The sequence below is a fragment of the Mycetomoellerius zeteki genome, unplaced genomic scaffold (assembly GCF_001594055.1).
Source record: "Mycetomoellerius zeteki isolate Tzet28-1 unplaced genomic scaffold, Tzet1.0 scaffold707, whole genome shotgun sequence".
Taxonomy (NCBI): domain Eukaryota; kingdom Metazoa; phylum Arthropoda; class Insecta; order Hymenoptera; family Formicidae; genus Mycetomoellerius; species Mycetomoellerius zeteki.
The window spans coordinates 83,092-103,601 of record NW_017257728.1 but is presented as its reverse complement, the minus strand read 5'-3'; the positions used below and the strand labels follow the sequence as shown (position 1 = coordinate 103,601).

The 20,510-nt window shown below is 32.0% G+C and overlaps 1 protein-coding gene across 1 annotated transcript in view; it reads left to right on the top strand.

The window, feature by feature from the left end:
* The window catches only part of SK (small conductance calcium-activated potassium channel), a 192,898-nt gene that overhangs the window by 116,397 nt on the left and 55,991 nt on the right, over positions 1-20,510 (top strand). The window contains exon 6 of the mRNA XM_018458200.1: positions 20,440-20,507. Within this exon, the coding sequence (XP_018313702.1) occupies positions 20,440-20,507 (68 nt within the window). The remainder of the gene's footprint in view (positions 1-20,439; positions 20,508-20,510) is intronic.

Genomic DNA, 20,510 nt, shown 5'->3' with positions numbered 1-20,510 from the left:
GGATAGGAGACAGGCTTCCGTATTACGTACTTCTCGTTCGAAGTATATCGCTTCATCGAGCACGGTCTTTCAATTATCAGATTCCTCGCAAAAGTTTTTCCGCGTAATCGTAAGGTAATGGACACCCCGTCCCAGTTTTATTATAGCGCGCTCGTTCACCGCTTTTTTACGCTACCCACAACGTCGGAATTTTCTCGTTTGTTCTATAAAGTGGAAGAAGATAAATAAATCTCATTGGTGAATCGGTTTATTAAATCTGAAGTGGGATTACACGAATGAATTTTATCAGAATTGAAACAAAAAACATTATGCAGTAGTTGATTTCCAGAATTAAAGCAAAGAAGAAATTTTAGAAGCGGATTTTATTAAAATCGACGTAGGAGAATCATTATCGAAATTTCATCAGAACACGGAATTATAATTGTTTTAATAATACAGTTATTTTAATAATATTATTATTTGTTTGCTAATAACGGTAATTTACTTAAATTACTGTTATTATAATTATAATAAATAACTTTAAATTAAACCGCAACATTAAACCACAAATGTTTGTGCCACATTCCTGCAGTTTTGTTTATATTTTAGCAAAACATTTTCATTGTGTTATTTAAAAAAAATGATTTCTTTTGAACTTTAAAGTTACATACAAAAAATTCATACTTTTATATGAGATAATGTAATTAAATATTGAATCTTCGCATTCCCTTTTCTGATTTCTTTCCTCTTTGATATCTTGTTAAGGTTAATAGAAAAATTGAAAATTGAGATACAAAAAGTCAGTCGCAAGAAGATTATTTCATTTTCTCCATCAATTTTTTCCGTTTGAATGCTGCCATCTGAATCCAAGGATTTACAAATATTAGCATAAGAATTTTAAAAACTAGGAAGCCGAATATTTAAAAATGCGCGAAAAGAAGCTCTAAAAGATGTTATAATTTATATCTCCGAGCGAAAAGATCACAGGATAAAATTCTCTTTCAACATCTTTCGTAACATATGAATTATTCAAAGAAAAAGCTTTATGTGACTCACAAGAACTTTGTGTTATTATTTATTTATTATGTTCGCTAAAAAAAAGAATGATTGTAATTACTACGATTTACTACAATTTATGGTCATTTTTTGCCAAATGGTTACATTCGTTATAATTACGATTGCAAAATAATTATATTCAATAGTTATATTCGAAATAATTATATTTATTATAATTACGATTGCATTTAAGTATTACATAAAAATTTTTATTTTATTTATATCATCCATATCTTGAGATATCTTGCTACATCAATATTTAAAATTATTATAATTTATAGTACAATTTTTTTATAGTTGGTAAAATTATAAATATAAAGTTATTATTACTAACATTGTAGCAGTAATGACTATAAAAATGGAGCTTCTATAACCATAATTATTTTATTGTGCTATTATAATCATGAACAGCAAACGCTTTTCTCTCAATGCATCGCATGTCGTACCTCAATATTCATTGGATTCACAAATGTTGTTTAAAAAATCAAGAATTATTTTTTTATCGATTAATTATAATACCGGTTGCTTTAATAGAGTCTGTTCTTTATTCTTCAATCTTGTAATTGAACATTGTATGGGCATTTATACCAAACTGTCCGATACAGTTGGGAAATCATAATATTTAATATCGTGATGTCTAGACACGATATTCCTATCCAGAAGTGATCATAATATGAAAATATAAGTGTCCAGACGTGATATTTCAACTTAAATATATTTAACGAGAACGAATTCGATGAATTGTACGGCATTCGATGTGCAAATAAATAATCGGGAATGTTATTTCTACTATCGCTAATACAGTTCGAACGACGGAGAGTTATATATTTTCAGGGGCGAGATAATTTATGCAATCAGAGAATTACATATTCTCGGCGCGGACTTCGTCCATCGGGCGAAGATAATTAAATTCTTTGTCGTGGCGACGCTCCAAAAAGTATAACGCCAGCGTTGCGATTTCGCGGAGCGAAATTCCGGTTGACGGATGCGACTATCGGCGCCGAGTGAATTACCGCGACTTCTCTATTAAAAGTGCTTACTCGCTTCCCGCGGGTTGTCGGGCGAGTGTAATTAAGAGACTGCTCTGCCACTTTCTTACATTACTCCTCTTTCGAGATTTCATTTCTTCCCAAGAAACTTTACGGTCGATGCCACGCTCCTTCTCCCGCTCTATCGCTCTATCGAATTACCTTATATTAGCGAATATTCCAACGTGGCTCTTTATCCTTAAATGGTATTTGCCTCATCACAATAAAGAGTTTTTGCAATACCGTTTATCCAGATACGGTGAACGCTATAAGATCAGGTTATTTTCTTCTTAACAACTAATCAAGAAAAGGATAACGTGACTTTAGCGTTCACCGTATCTGGATTCACGTTATTGCAAAAACTTCCTATTATCTCGTAGTTTTCGCATTTAAACGTAAATTGCTTGGAAGAAAACAGTCCTTCGACTTTTGAATCTCGTCGCAATTTGAAAATCTAAAATTTCGGAGATGCGTTCGTGCGCGAAAAAACAAAGAAGTAAGTAAAATGAAAGACGCGAACGATTTATGTGGGAAAATTGATACCGTTTATCCCTTTCAGTAACGATTCCTTTGTTTATTAAAAGAAAACCTGAGAAACTTCTCGTGACTTATATAGCTGTAGACGTTTGAGGAATTTCTATCTCTTTGTCTTTCCGCTTTTCTGGCTCGCTATCTCTCTCTTTCCTTCGATCTGCCCTTGACTCGGGATAAACGAGATTAAAAATTTAACAATGCGACCTACGGACGATTGATCGCCGGCATTACCTGCGCTCACCAACGGTCGACACGAACCCGCTTTCGTCAATGGTTCGATATCGAGACAAAGAAACTATCTATATTCAACTGTTGTCGCTTTATTTCTTTATTCTGATGTCATCCTTAAGTGAACGACTTAAATCTTGATCGAAGAGTTTCGTACGAAGCATGGACGGGAAACAAATTCGAGTACTTTGAGGATTTAAACGTAATGCCATAGCAACTGTGCTATCCTGTTAAAACAACACTAATATATTAAAAGCTCTAAACGAAGATAAATTAAGTAAAAAGTTAATACCAACAGCCAGAAGCCGACACTAGTTATTTGTGTGTGTAACGACAAATTTATTTTACAATGACTACGTTTACATGGCACCCTTATAATCGGGTTTAATAATATCTGCAGTTTTGAAACTAGTTAATCGTAGCTATTCCTCTGAAGAATGGCATTTGATTAACCAGTTTCATAACTATGAATGTTATTAAATCCAATTAAGAGTGTCGAGTAACTTAGAGGAGAGTTGCTGAATGCGTACTGATCGCTTAAATCGTACTCCAATATTTTATATTATTAATTAATATAAGCAGCGTTAAGTGGTAAAAATATGAAATTATATGAAATAAATGAGAAATGAGTAATATAAGCAAAAATTTAATAGATTACATCTTGTTTTATGGGTGCATTAAATAAATTTAATCTGATATTAATTTTTTATTAATTTGTGTAATAATAATAATGTAATCACACAATTTTATTATGAATTTTTATATTTTTATAAAAGAAGCTTTATTGTGTAAAATATTTAATATTCAATGTGTGCACACATACATATTTGCAGTTATAATATTTTAAAAATTAAATTGATATTTTTATAAAATCTAGCTTCTTAATCATATAACTACAGGATAAAATTGATAATTGGTAATAATAAAACTAATAATCGATGTGAATACAATTGTCAATTGCAAAAAAATTCAGGTCGATTTCACTTCGACGTCCTTGTTTTTTCATTATTGTTATTTAATGATTATTACATACTTATGCGTTTATGACAATATAGAATGTCGTGTTAAGGAGACAAAGATGTGCACAATGAAACAATCTTAAACAATGTGCACGACATCATAGTACATTTTATTATAATAACACTGAGGTTTTACATAATTATGTGATATTATATTTATACTTAAACATTTTTGTAAATGTTTTTTATTTTAATTTTGTTGTAACTTATAGGACAACCTAAATTGAAACATTTATTCATTACATTGTAAAATAAATTTGTTACACGAATAATTAGTGTTGATTCGTATTAACTTTTTATTTGATCCATCCAGTTAAATAATTAAATAAATGTTTTTTTTCTATAGCGTGAAATTTCAGAGCTTTGCCCTTTGATTTCTTGCGATACTTCGAATTTTCAAAATTACCTGTCGACGAGCGGAAACGCGAGTACATACGATCCGGTGAGCTTTTACGACGCAATATAAAATATATAGCTTTTTAGTTTTTCTTCCGCTCCCGACGTTCGCTTTTGCCGTTGAAACTATTTCACTGTCGGTTATCTATCCGCAAAATCGACGCAGGAGCAAAAAGAAGGAAAGCAACAAAAGAGAATGTTCGTAACGGGAAAGCAATAGCTGGCGGTTTTTTTTTCCCTACTTTTGCCATTCGCACAAACGCACGCCAGCGAATATATTTTTCCTTTAATCCCCAAATAAATTGGTGCTCGCACAGTGCTTGCACGAGGCTATAACGGAAGTTGTATATAGTGATATGGTCAGTGGAAGCTTGAGCTTCGAACAAAAGGCTTACAGGCGTTCCACTTCCGCGTGAAAATTTAAAGAGTCGGGAATTCGATATAAAAAAGACATGCAAAGATTCAAGGACTTGGAATTAAAGATCCGGAGAGTTTCTAAATTTTTTAAATTCAAAGGGATAAAAATTTGATTCTTTAATTAGTTGTCTCCCGACACTTTTCATTCTTTACGAGCGAGATCGCGTAAGGATTCTGCTTCTGAGAAGCAGACTCCTTGGAAGATCTGCGACTCTGTACCTAATTATTTCTCATAATTCGCGATTCTCCGTACTTTGGACCTTCCGTAGTCAACGTCTAAATCCACCGGGACGAAAACAAGGACGTAATAATCCTGAGAGACGAAGTATTCAATTCGATAGTGGATGATTTCGCGAAACGGAAGTATTGCCTGAGTGGCTTGGAAAATATTACCTAGAAATTGCAAGAATTTGCTGGTTGGAAATTACGCGGCTGCTGGTCCTTACGTCTTCTCGAACATCCTATGCTGAAATGATCCCTTCAGCGGCCGCTCTATGGTCGAGAAACGATTCCCGCAAAAAGAGTTTGTGGAAAGTACGTTATTTTATACCGCGGTATCGTCCACAGTAATGTCGGCAATTTTACGGAAAGTATCGACTTCTTGCAAACTTCGTTAAGAAACGCTCGGTGGATAAATTGTTCGCAATTTCCGATCCCGCATCTGTCAATTTCTGCTACGTGACGGGAGCTTTAAGAGCCTTATGTATTTTTTATTTTAGATGACCCATACGGAATAATTTATCTCCGGTATAATCTCGCAGTATTTTTAATTTCGTTAATCTCTCACCTCGTACTGTCGCACACAGCGCACATACCAGACATGCAAAAACGTTTATTTACGCTGATTTTTACAAGTTATACTTACTGTCTCTAAATGAACACATTTTTCAAATGATGGAATCAATATCAGTACATATGCAAATTTTTATGCAAAATTTACCGAAATATTCACTTTTAAATTATAAACGTATATTTTTTATATATATTCTAAATTATACGAGCAAAATTTTTCACGTAATTCTTGCATTAATTGAAATATTAAAAATGCGAAGCGATAGTAGGTAAAAAATAAAATAAATAAAAGGAGGAAATGTACTAATAAGTTTTGTAGCTTTGTAACTTGCCGACGAACAACAAAGTATTGACAATTAATATTTAACTCCGTTAAACATTCATTTTATGAAATGATTTGTCTCGTATTTGAACTTTATGTTCGTGTTTGAACTTCGAAATCGCCACTTTGTAAGTTTCCGCCGGCGAAATTTCCGAACGTTCCTGGAACACGGTAAAATTAATAAGCACTCCACGTCGTAATATCTTTGTTAAACTCGACATCGGGCGCAAATCCCTACGACCATTTCCCTCGAGCTTCCGAAACGCGAATAATTCTCGCGTAATAATTCGCCGAATAATTTTCGACGCACGTCTGCGTTCGGTTAACGAAGTTACGACGCATCGTGGAATTTCTCGTCGAGATTAATTTGACGATTCGTATTGGATGATCGGTTAAGAGGAACTTTACTGACATATCGCGTGTTTCATGTCATATCCTACTGTCACGTAATCACGATCGATTCATATCGACGAGTATGCTATGATAAAAGCATAACTTTGATTTACAAACATGCGAGGCAAAATCGATATTTTTTGCACCTTGACGACTTGTAATTCTACATCGTCCTAGATCCTCTTTACAACTGCGCAAGCTATCGAATTACGGAATCTACTTTGACATTTCCGGTCATCGAGATCTCGTGCCTAACAACAATTTTTACCGAGGTGATATTTCTCGCACAGAGTAAGAAAAAATTATGTGGTATTTGTGACTACAATCGCATGATAAAATAATCATAGTTAGAAATTCTATTTTTATAGTCATTATTACTGTATTATTAGTAATAATAATTACATTTATAATTCTCTGTACAAAAAATATATATTGCTAACGTAAAAAAGAAAGTATACTTATAATTGCTAACGTTATATTAATGAAAATGAAGCTCCGAATTATCTTTTCATTATTTTATCATGTAATTAAAACTAAGTAACAAATACTTTTCTTTCAATGCAATAAAATCTTTGTAGATTTATAAGATGCTTAATAATATTAAATTGTGCATGAATTTTTATTTAATACACTGAAAAAAAAGATTGACTGCTACAGCAAATTAGATGGTAAAATATGGCATAGCATTTTTAATTGGCTGCAGTAGCCAATTTTTGGTTGCAGCAGCCAATTTTGGGTTGCGTTAGCCTATCCGCAATGTCAGTATAAGATTTCGATTGGCTGCTACCAATTTTACCATCTAATTTTCTGCAGCAGCTAATCTTTTCGTTCAGTGTAGGGTGATTATGTTTCTAGCGTTGACATAAAATATTAAGATTAAACAGCAATCGACGCGTAGTTTAAAAATATATAATCATCATGTATAAAATTCGCAAAAGTTGTTATTATAATGAGAAAAGTATTTGATATTTGCAACTGTAATTACATAATAAAATAATCACAGTTAGGAGATCCATTTTTATATAGTTATATTTATTATTATAGTTATTACTACAATTATTATCATATACTATAACTATAATGTTAATAATGATAATTCTACCAAAAAATATACAGTTGGGATCGAAAATATGATTAGAAATTATAACAACTGTAGATCCTTCTAAACACTCGGTTATTACTGAACATATATAATATATAACTTGAATCATATCTTTGATTGGGAAAATACAAGGACCACGAACCAAACTTTTATAAGCGTCTTATTTCAGAGACGATCCACATTGAAGAACGAAAAGATGATATCAACTCCAATAAAAACACGGAGTTGCTTGATGTAGCCTATTACAGTATTTTAGAGATATTGTCCAATCATAGAAGTTTCCTTATATTTTCACAACAAATAAATCGAATGTTTGAAAAGTGAGTAAGTTTTAATAACACTGTGTATCCTTTGTTATAATATGTGTAATTTATCTCAGACAAATATTGCGACTCGGACAGACAAGAAGTTAAATATTATTAGATACGTATACATTTTGGCATTTTTCTCGTTTATTACTATAAATGTTTATTGTATTTTATATTGATTTACAAATTCTTATTTGCTTTAACAATTGTAGCTCACCTTGTTCTACGGATTAGGATAATTTTATTACTCTGACTGACGCAATTTTTTATTGACAACGGTCAAAATATCTGGACGTAATACTTCCTCACTTGAAAATGAGAAAATGGCTACCTTATTTCTTGTGCTTATATTAATTATTAACCACTTTATGACGTCTTTTACTATCGATCGAGGAATTCGGATACAAGCGTCTTACAATTTTAATTACATCTTATATGGATTTAGCTTCTTGCTCTTACATATTACAAACTCAAATATTATGTGACTTTTATGTCTTCATTTTATAATTTTGTATGTCAACACTACTGAAGAAGACTCTGCCAGTTCAAGACGCACACGGATTTTGTTTATTGAGTTATGTAATAAATTAATTTGAATATCTTTATTATGTTATTTACTCGTTTATTACTCTTTTTGTTTTTACACATCTCACGAGTTAGATATTTTAAAATACATCGTATAAAATGGTTCAATTAATATAAATTAATAATAAGAGTGTTGAGAAGGGCTACGAACTATAAGAAAACAATATTAAAATTAAAGATATAATATAATTAAACTAAATAATAATACAAACGGCATTTCGAGCTCGATCGGGTCATTCTCAATGTTAATACAAAGTGATAAGTATATACATAATTTAAAATATAAAACGGTTTAAAACTGGTGATTAGATATTTTACTCATTCTTAGAAATTAGAGTTAAATTAAATGGTAAATGCAACTATTTTTTCTCAGTGTAGGCACGAGATCTCATGCGACCAAAAATATTTTATCGAACATTTATTTATTGTGTATTTATTTAATTATATAATTGTTTATTTGTTGAAGAAAATTCCTTCGTGGTTTTTAAATACATGAATGTTTACACTGTAGTAAATTGAAATTACACGATAACAAGCGGTGGGAATTCTAAAAAAAGAGGAAAAGAAACTACGAAGACAATCATCATATTTTATTAAAATAGATAGCGCTATGGGATTGGAGCGCACATTAACGTGACATTCATTTGGCAACGTTCCTGAACGTTCGCCAGTAATAGCACGTTAATTTCTCACGAGATACAACAGTAGAAACGTAGTCAGTACAACAGTAGAACGTAGGTTTGATTTTGTCAATATTGACGCGAAGCGGAATTAAAATAACAAAGAATTAAACGAAGTTATTTTGTGAGAAAACATAAGCGGCGTGTAGTAGTCAGCGAGAGTTCGAAATGAATGGTGAATAGAAAAAGAAGTGTAGAAGGAGTAAAATGGAGAAAGTCTTTCACTCCAGAAGTACACTGTCGGCGATTCGATCTTATCGATTTAATGTCACGCAAAACGGGAGCGTGAAACTTATCCGTTGAGTGCGGAGATAACATTATATACTCGTGATATCTGTTGAATTATTGGTCACCAGTTATACGCGGAACTCCCCGCGAAGCACTAATCTCCCCCCGGAGCATTATCTCGTGGTTCCATTAGAGAGATTATGTTCGTGGGCGCATAGTGGGACGAATAAAAGAGTACGAGAAGCTTATGCGTATCATGTTGTGTGCGCGTGCCACAATCGCCAAAAACTGGAATAACCCAGGAATCGGTCGACCAAAAATGGCGGCAAGCTGCTCCGCAATTATTGTTACCCATTTTGCGATGGGCTTTCGATGCGACGAATCTCACCGAATGGACGCTACTCCCGCCCGAACAAAAGTAACGGATTAATAACGCCGCGTTTATCGCCGCGAATTATTGTCAGTATGGCATTTGTGGTCGCGGGAATTAAAAGCACCGGTGATTGAATTGACCGACATTAACCAGTCCATTCAGGAATCCAACCGCGAACCTTATCGATCTCCACAATATTTTATTTATTTAGAATAACTTTCTCCCAGTATTTACGCCGCACGGGTATTTATGCCGTAGAAGTCAGAAAAAAATAGAAGTAATTTGCACGCAACTACTCTATTATATGTCTTTATGTTATAGATATTAATATTGTATTATGTTTTTTACTATTAACATTATTAAAACTGTTGTCAGGTGCATCGATTTGTCAGTATAGTAAGTAGTACAATCATGTACCATATAACCTAAATAAAATGATTACTGTAGGAAGTATAAAAAGCTTAATGGTTATTTGGTAATACGTAAGTGTAGTGGGACAGTAAAGAATGGAGTATAGCAAAATATTCTATTCTTAAAAAGTTTATAAAAGTGCTTAGTTTTTGTATTCTTTGTTTAGTTTAATGTTTTATATATTTCATCTGCTTGTGGGGGGGGGATGTACAGTATTTTTAGTGGATGGGATTTATCCACAAAATGTGTAGATTGGATCCAGTGCATTAAATGTAATAAATGTATAACATGAAACATGTACTTCATATCATAACATTAATATATGCAAAAGATTAGAATTATTATTTATTATTTCGTATTATATGTATATACAGAGTGACCCATTTTAATCTATCACCCTAAACATTTCCGTTTCCTTGCATTTTACAAGAAAATGTTTCGGACAAAAGTTGTATGGTTTCAAGGGGGCCATAAAATGGTACCATTGGTTTGACCTTGGATAGTCGCTTAAAGGTCACATGAAGATCACCTTCAATTTCTTAAATTAAATCCACTATTTTTCATTACATAGCTTACCTTTCATTCTTGTAGCTTACCTGGAGGGCTTTCCAAAACACTATAATAAAATATTTTTTTATTAAGTATTTTTCGGGTTATAAGGCTCGAAAGTTAGGTTTTAGCCGTCGGTCGGACAACTTGCGTAATGCTAATGCCGGCTGTACTGTAACCTTCGAACCTTATAAACTCGAAAAATACTTAATGAAAAAATATTTTATTATAGTGTTTTGAAAAGCTCTCGAGGTAAGCTATAAAAATATGTAATGAAAAATAGTGGGTTTAATTTAAGAAATTGAAGGTGACCTTTATGTGACCTTTAAGCGACTATCCAAGATCAAACCAATGGTACTATTTTATGACCCTCTTAAAACCATATAACTTTTGTCTGAAATATTTTCTTGTAAAATGCAAAGGAACGGAAATATTTGGGGTGATAGATTAAAATGGGTCACCCTATATACGTAATATGTTTATTTATATATTGTTTTTATTTCTTAATAAAACTTGTAAACATATTTTACAAATTATTGTGTCATTTTACGTCGAATCTCTCAGCATTATTTATAAATTTTTCATGTTCCGTATATCCCACCTATGAGTAATCTATATTTTACCCCGTAGAATATACGGCAATATATGAGAATTTAAAAAAAATTTTTTTATGTAAAAAATAAGTATTTCAAATTTCTAATATTTTTTTAGTAGTAGACAGTATAATGTTTATATTAGTACAATTTATTTATTACCTTAAACATGGTAAATAATACTTGATAAATTAAATTTTTATTAGATGCAGCGTATATATCAGAGTTACCCTAAGGAGTTTTAAATTTTTGTCGCCAATTATTTGTCAGCGACAGTAAATTAATATTTGAAGTTTTCTATGATTTTTAAATAAATAGAATCTTTATATATGACGAATTAACTAAAAATGTATATATACATACGTATATTATACATACATATATATATATATATATACAATACATGGTGCGTCATAAATACCTATGTTTCAAATTTTTTTTAAACATATTCCTGGATAAAAAGGAAGAACAAATCTTTCTTATAAACATTAGGTTGCAAATCAATCTTTGTTATCGAAATAATGAATATGAAGAAATTTGAAATTTTATTTTCTATCATACACTTGATGTTGAAAATAACATCATATGATGAAGTTATTTTTTTTGGTGGAGTTTTAAAAATCATCGTTATTTTTTTAATTGCAATTGTATATTTTTTTTATATAATATGACTTCTTTAATTATCTGAATGTATGCGAAACTTTCAAGTCTAATACGTAGCGAGATAATAAACAAAAGTGAATAAAATTTTTGTTACATTGTAAGTAGTTTATGTCAAATTTATATATTTACTTAACGAATAAAACTTATGTAAGATTGGTGTAAAACTCCTTTCAAAGACGGAAAGTAAGAAATAAATATTTACTTATATATCTAATTATTCTACATATAAAAATATTGAAGTAGAGAATTATGGAATAATCAGTAGTTTACGAGATATTTTGTATTTTATTCTGATACATTTTGACAAGTACTTCATATAATTTATACATACGTAATATATGCGTGTATATTTTAGTTAATTCAGACGTATATATGTTTAATTATTATTATATATATGTATGTGTACATATATATATATATACACAAGACGGTTGAATATCTCCGCTAAGAGAAAATCGATCTTTAATTTATCAAAGAATCTGTTGAGACATCGGAGCTTCTTGTGACATCTCGTACATAAGAGATGTAGGTATATAAAGAACATAAAACGATTGTGGTATATAGCTGAGAACGAATACTTGAAATCGGAGAAACATTAGATTTAGTGCTAACCCGAGGAAGTGGAAGTGGGGCGTGTAACAACTGAACCGCAAATACGGGTACCCTGCGCACTCGACTGGTCTTTTCCCGGTTTTGTGTAACTCGTTTTGTTTTCTTGCTATGCCCCGAAACCATAATATCAGCGACAACGCGCCGAGTCAAGTGTGAAACCCGAGTGCGAAGTATCGAATGCTCAACAAATACGCAACGCGAAGCTCATATTCCACCCTATCTCCATTTTCCTTTTCCTTCCTTTTTTCACTCTTCCTTCCTTTCCATTTCTTTTTCTCCATCTCCATTTCTTCGCGGTAGCCGACAGTTTTATCGCTTTTCTCGCGCGAGGGAAAGCTGCAAGTCGCTGGAAAGATTGCGGCTTCGCGGAGAGGAAAGTTGACTTTATTAGATGTCGACGGAAGGCGAAAAGGGAGAGAGGTGAGGATAGATTGAGGATTTTCAGAGAGGAAATTAATTCGATTCAATTCAGTGGAAACCGTGTCGCGAAGATACAGTCTCTTTCAGAATTATGACAAAGTACACTGTACATAAATAACAAAATATAATAAATTAATGAGAGAGAAAGAGAGAACGGAGACTGAAAAAGGAGAAAGGTAGAAGGAGAAGTAAAAAGGAAAATTAGATTGAGGCGAATGAAGAGTGATCACGAACGATGAAAATTACATATAGCAAATTATCATTAAATTAGACTCTTAAATGGATATCGTTAATCTAATTACTTGTAATAACAATATAAATTGATAATGCCTTATAATCTAGTTCTACTTGAATTATGATTTGGAAGTAAGAGACATACTGATTTAGTTGAATTATTGTGATACTCTACCATAATAATTCATAACAAGAGCATATTTCGGTTTTAACGTTTCAACTTTAAAAATCGATTTGAGGAGACTGAAACGGCTTGGAAATACCGAATGGAGCACTCGCGCTGTTTCGAGGAGAGCGAAATGATGTGGAAATGCTGGTAGTCTCAGTAGATTCTCTTTATCGCGGTCGTGAGCAATCGCGAAAGAGAGAGGGCAAGAAAGAGAGAACTTTATCGGGCATATACAAGTTTAAGATTGCCCAAGCCAATCAAGCTTTGAATTAAGGAAGCCTCACGGGACGGTCTCCATGACTACCATCCAGTCTCTGCATCTCTCTTTCCTCCCCCAATAACACAGTGTTCTACCTTTATCCTCCCAACCCCCTCCCGCCTCCCACCCCCTCTCGACTGGTGAGAAAGGTCACGGGGTCATGCTGCGCGAAATCTCCCTGCCGGTGCATTCCGGCAACCATCATCGACCTTCCCTCTGTTCATTATTCGCAATTGACCGATGTCGCGGGGTGAAACCGTGCGAACGCGAAACATTTGTAAGCTCTCAGACAAGCGGTTCAACCTTTACAGGACGGGAAAGTCATTACACTCTCTGAGAAGAAAATATCTTATAATTTCAAAGAAATATTTCTTTCCTCGTATTCAAACAAATTATTACTGTGGATCAATGAAAATTTCTTTGAAATCAAAATATGTTTTAAAGTAAGAAAAATATCTTAATTTCAAAAAAATTTCCATTGATCCAAAGTAATAATTTGTTTGAATATTCGAGTCAAAATTTTGCTCCTACTTTGAACCTTAGTTTTAGGACATATGTAGACTCTAGAGATGATGACGTATGTAAACTCTAGAGATTTATAATAGGTTCTAATCTAATGAGTTGGGCTCCTACGTTGAACCTGTAAATGGCAGTTATTGCAAGATTTTCTATTTTTAGGTTCAAAAGAAGTTTTCTAAATAGAAGCTGTAGATTAAATAATAGAGGAGAAGGAAGTATTATGGCCAGTATATATATTGTGGCCTCCCTTAATATCTCCGTTATTATATAGCGAACCTTAATGATTACTTATGGAATTATTAGTTCAGTAGCTCGCCGTTACACCATGACGCCAATACTCAATAGCCAGCACTTATTATAACGCATTTTTACTTTCAAGTATTTCGAAATGTTTCTGAAGTACACTTTAGCACTTAATTACACCTATTTCTCTTCATTTTTCTTAAACTTGAGCATATTATCACACGAATATATATATTTTTGAGTGTGTTATTTGCTATTTAGCATTTTATTTGACTATATATATTTTGAATTATACAAATTTAAACAATACCATGGCATTTTGTTAATGTGGCCTTCTATTGATTACTACACGATACACGACCTCTTTTTTGAGGTTTTCATATCAAAATAATTATTTGATAATCGATTGTAACTCTACTGTTAATCTATAGTTTATATTACGCGTACTATTTTTAGTACTGAGATTTTTAGTACTGAGCAGCTTATATGCAGAAGTTATGTGAATGTATATACATACATTTGCATACATTTTAAAATGCTTTTCTTTTTTGTTAATTTTGTAATCAAATACTGTTTTCTAAACAAAAACTAATATTTTAAGGCTATTTTTATGGAAAATCATATTACCGCCCATTTTTTTCTTAGAGTCATTGTGCAATGTCGCCACATTTTTATTAATAATATCCTAAGTAATAAATATTTCGTAATTTAGAATCCAGAATCGATTCAATAACATTTTAATGAATGTAATTGTCAAATTTTAAACTTAAATATTGATTATTAACAAAATTATTGTGTAAAATGTAACTGGAGTGCCATAATACCACCTTCTCCTCTATTAAAAAAGGCCCTATTTGATTGTACAAATATCAAAACAGATTTATAAGATTTAATTGAGTTTGAAAGAGATTCAACGTAGAACTAAAATTTCGACTCGCGAGTACGAGCAAAGAAATATTTCTCTTTGAAATTAAGATTTTTTTTCTCAATATAGTGGCGCTGAAACAGTATCATATTTTGAGACAAGGAATACAATGAATTACAACTTCTTATTGAAAGAAAAGCTATAAGATTTGAAAAATAGACCCCCCCTCCTAAAAGTTAACCGAATGCGCAAAATTTCTCCGGAATCAGCCACGCCGGAAAACCATGACGATTACCATTAAACGCGTTCGAAGTTCGAGCTGTACATTCGAGCCTTTGTCCGTTTCTATGGGAGAAAAAAAAATACAAATATCTCTCTTCGCGCGCAAGTGTAAATTGAACGTAAATAACCGGCGCGGCTGGGCGCCGTCGGGCGCGAGATTCACGCACGGACCGTGCCTTCCAACTCGGCTGGCGAAACACGCGTTCTCACAGAGGATATCCTGCGCGGAAAATATAGCGGGGGATCGATAGGTCGCGCGCATAAAGTCCCACGTACGTGCGACTCCCCATACACTGACAGACAGGTGCATGCGCCCCATGCGACCGTATAAGCGCAGCAGCCCCGGTGCACTCGTTACACCGGGGTGGAATGGGATGGTACATACGAAATAGACGTTAACAGCAAGCTGCACGTGCGCTTAAATTTCACCGATTCTCGATAGAAGCGCAACGGCAGATTGGAAATATATCGATACGAGCGCTGAGCAATATACGTGCAATATCTTCCAACTATGTGTTCGGCATCACTCATTCTCTTTTATAATCTCGCAATATCTGTTGCGTAATTAAATAAATGATTGAGAAATATTTTGACATATAGGGTAACAATCGGAAAACTACTGAAATTAAATGACTCTTATTTTGTAATAGATACACTGACAATGAGAGAAAAGTATTTGGTATTTGTGACTATAATTGTATGGTAATTATGATTAGGAGCTCCATTTTTATAGTTATTATAGTATTAGTTACTATAATATTAGTAAGAATAACTATGTATACGTATATAGTCCTCTGAAATCTAAAAAAAATTATACTATAAATTATGATAATTTCAAATGTTAATATAATAAAATATCAATAAATAGTAAATAAAAGAAATATTTGTATTCAGTAAATGCAATTGCAATTACAGTGAATATCACGATTTTCTCAAATTCACTTGCTACTTATATGATAAAAATAACTAAAAAGTATGTTAAAGGAAAGACTTCTTTTCAAGCAAGGTGTGCGATTATTATTAATAACACAATTGACTATATTTGCATAATTAAAACAATTATAAATATATAGTTGTTCCAAAAATGACTATAAATTGTACTTAAATTATTGTGGTAGTCACAACCATTTTTTTCTCTCAGTGCAGAATTAAATAAATCAAGTGCTATTTGAAAGTAAAAATTTGTCATTTTTATTAAAATAGGTATACTATATGCAAATAAAAATATAAATTTGTAAACTCATAAAAACAGATGTTACAAGAAAACCAATAATTTGGTTGGTTGTACTCAGAGAAAGAAAACATAGTGGTAGCAACTATAAAGATAACTATCCATTATTTTAGGAGTTAATTTTTAAATCATTGTATGAAGAAAAGTTCATATGAACACTTCAAACATCTCGTTTTAAAGATACGGGGTACTAAAAGTTTTAAAATTATCTTTATAAAAGTCTTCTCTTAAGAGCTTCTAAACGAAAAGAAATTTCATTTTCGAGTCATAGAAGGATTTCATTATTTACCTATAGTCGCCATTTTATAAAAAATCAATGGCGATAGAAATAAAATTTAGATAGTACCTACGTTAATGTCAAATTTATATGTCAATGACGAAATCTAATTTTTTTACAGATTTTATATTTCATTGTATTTTATATTACACTCTCGCTAAAAATATTAATTTTTGAACATCTTTCTCGTTTAAAAGCTATTTAAGAACAATAATTTTATAGAATTTTTAATAACCTCTAAATCGTGACATTTAAAATTAGATGTTTATATGAACATTTTTTTCAAAATTACATAAATAATCAACTCTTAAAATATTAGCCAATACTTAAGAAATACTCTATAAATATCATTAAGTTATGCAATTAGTTAAAATTTGATTGAATATTTTCATAAAATGTTAATTTTTAAATGTTTATACGCATGTATCTGCTTTTTATAGTGTGTTAACAAAAATGATAGATTTCTTCTTCATTATAGAATTCAATTTTTATTTTTATTTTTCCCGTTATTTTTATTACAAAAAATAACAGCCACTTAGTCTTAACAACTTTTCTGAGTGTCATTTTACTGCACAATTATCTTACCTATCTCTCTCCTATAGCGACATTGTCTAGTTCAATCTTACTTCTAAAAACTTTCACACCTTTTCTTCTCAACGTTAAATACCTTAATACTTGACGTCATGTTCATTTTATTAATGAGACTACATTATGAAGAGATTAATTTCCTTTTTGTTATTTACTTGATATTAGTAGCCTATAAATATAAAAATCCAATTTTGTTTGGAAAAATTATTATACCGCTCGCTGTACCGTTATCTTTATCGTTATTTTTTATAATAACAATTTGATAATTATGTTGCACTTTTTATGACTATAATGATAACTAACTAAACGTTGACGTTAGAAAAGTCACTTTGAAAAGTAACTTGTCACCACACTGAGAAAAAAATAGTCTAAATTTAAATAAATATTTATTTGTATATTGCCAACATTTACTTACAATAAATAAATATTTACTTAATAAAAAGAAGTGATTGTTAAATCAAATTAATGTTTTTTATATCTCAAATAAATATATTTTTATATTTAATAAATATATTTATTTGATATAAAAACATTAATTTGATTTAACAATCATTTCTTTTAGTTGATACTATTCAAATAAATATTTATTGAAATTTAGGATATTTTTTTTTCAGTGCATTATGCATTATTTACTGAAAAAAATAATAAGTATCTTGTGATGCTTTGACGAGTTACTTTTTTCGTTACGAATAAAAGTAACTAATTATAAACAAAAAGCTACTTTTTTCAGTCATAACTATCTTATTTTCAACCCGTTAGAAATAACGTTTGACTTTTCTAACTCGGTGTTATCATTACCGTCGTAAAAAATTCGCTACGTCATTATCAAATAATTATTTTAACAAAGTAACGACAAAAAGTAACGGCTTTACAAGTAACACGTATTTTTATTTCCTGAATTTTGTATAATACATTAGATATAAATATAGATTAAATTGTACTGTTACAGCTTTTAAAAAATCATCATTTAAAGCGCTAAGTAGAATAGAAATTCGCATGTTTTGTCTTTCTCATTAAACCGCATTTACTTCGAGATGATTAATCAATTCATTAGTGCGGTAACACGAAGTTGCGAAATGGCGAAGCGAACTTTTTCCGCTTTTAAGAAGGGAAGAAAAGCAATTCTCTGGCTTTTTCTTTAATCCGAATACTGTAATCTCCGTAGCTCGCATTTATTTATATCATTCGTGTTCGCGAAACTCACAAAAACAACCATTCCGACACCCAATTCTCGACCTCCCGGCGTAGCTGAAAAAGTTAACGCGATTAAGGAGCGCGCTTTGTTACGCAGGAATCCCATGCTCTCTCTAGCGCGAAGCGATAAATTTTTTAACGGACGCTATATCCCTTGACACACGAGAAATCGCCTCGTCCGTATGTAGAATTTTACATTTCCGAGACATTCGTTAACTCATATCTCGTCAGACGGGGAGATGGAATAATTCTCATCGATCCGAAGCCGTTTCGAATCTCTTGAGAGCCTAGCCTTGAGAAGATCTCGTGTGGCTGCGCCACGTTTTATCCGATAAATCGGAATTGCACAATCGCTGTTAAAATAAATCGAAACTAAATTACAATTTTTGCGACGGTCATTTATTTCGACGTAAGTTAAATCATTATAATTTTGATAAAAAAAAAACGGGGAAGAATATAAAGAAAATTGAAATCTATTCCCACACTTTCGGAATTTTCCTCTTACTAACCCTCATGTCAGTAGAGAAAATACCCAGCAAGTAAACTGAGGTTGTTTGCTAGGTAACCTATATATACATAAATGTTTCATTAAAATCAGAATTTTACGACATTCCCTTACCTCATAAGAGTAGTTTTAATAAAACTTTGTGTATATATATATATATATATATAGGTTACGTAAATAGATAAATTTAGAAAATATCAGTTGGAGTCAATGACAGGTTTTAAGGAGTGAATTACCTTATACGTAAAAATTTTTATATTTCAAAAACTATTCACTCAGGATATCAAAAAATGTTTTATGGAAAAGTTTTGTAATAAAATTACTTCTATTTATCTACGTCAATATTTAAAAAACAGACTTTAAAAATATGAATTTTAAAAATAATTGTTTTTTAAAAATATTATTGATGTAGGTAGAGACAGTTTTATTTTAAAACTTTTATACAATACACACACATGTCTTTATATCTTGAATGGTTTATATCTATATATTTTTGAATAATTTTCAAAATACAATGAAAAAAGCTGTTTCAATAACTGTTTCACATATATAAAGAATAATTTTATCTCTTAAAACCATTTATGGCCGCAAGTGATATTTTCTAAATTTATCTATTTACGTAATCTATATGTGTACAAAGGTTCAATAAAATCCAGAATTTGACATTTTGTGAAGTTCCTTTGTAAGGCGATAAACCTTTCAATTTTTCTGAACGATAAAGGCGCAACATCTCTCATGCAAGAGGAACTCAGAAGGTAAAGGGACGTTTGAAGAAAAGAGAAATCATATTGCAGTTCAAAAGAATTCTGTTTTGCGGTCACCTTTCTACATAATTCTATTGACTTCAATACACTCGATCCACCGCTTCGATTCACTTACACAACTCATATAACTCGCGTTCTGTTGCGTTCTTTCAAGCAGGAGTTACGCTACTCTTCCTCTATTGAGGAATTTGACTGAATTTCTGAATCAAATTCAAAACCGAGATGGCAAAGAACGGTCACGCGGAGTCGGAGTGGATGTACACTCTAACAAAAAGTTACACATAGATTTAGATATTGGGACCGTTTAATAGTGATAAATACAACTTCAACAAGACTAAGGGAAAAGACCTTTCTCATTCATATGTCTTGTCGAGAGAAATTGAAATAGTTTCATGACATTTTACCATATCTGTCACTTCGGAGATAATAACCCTTTTGTCTAAACTTGTGCATAATTTTTCCTTGTCAAAGAGTGCAATTACGCGAGATATAAAAGTGATTTACGCGGTCGCTTTTGCACGTTCTCCCACGCACAGCAATTAATGCACGACACGAGCACACGCGCGTCACGAACTGCAGGCCTTCTCTTCTTAATCGTGCTCCTGCTCGCCGCTGTTCCAGCTGCGGAAGCCAGTGTCGACTCTCTCGATCCCGGGGGCGATGAAGAACAGTGGCGGGGGGGGCGGGGGGGG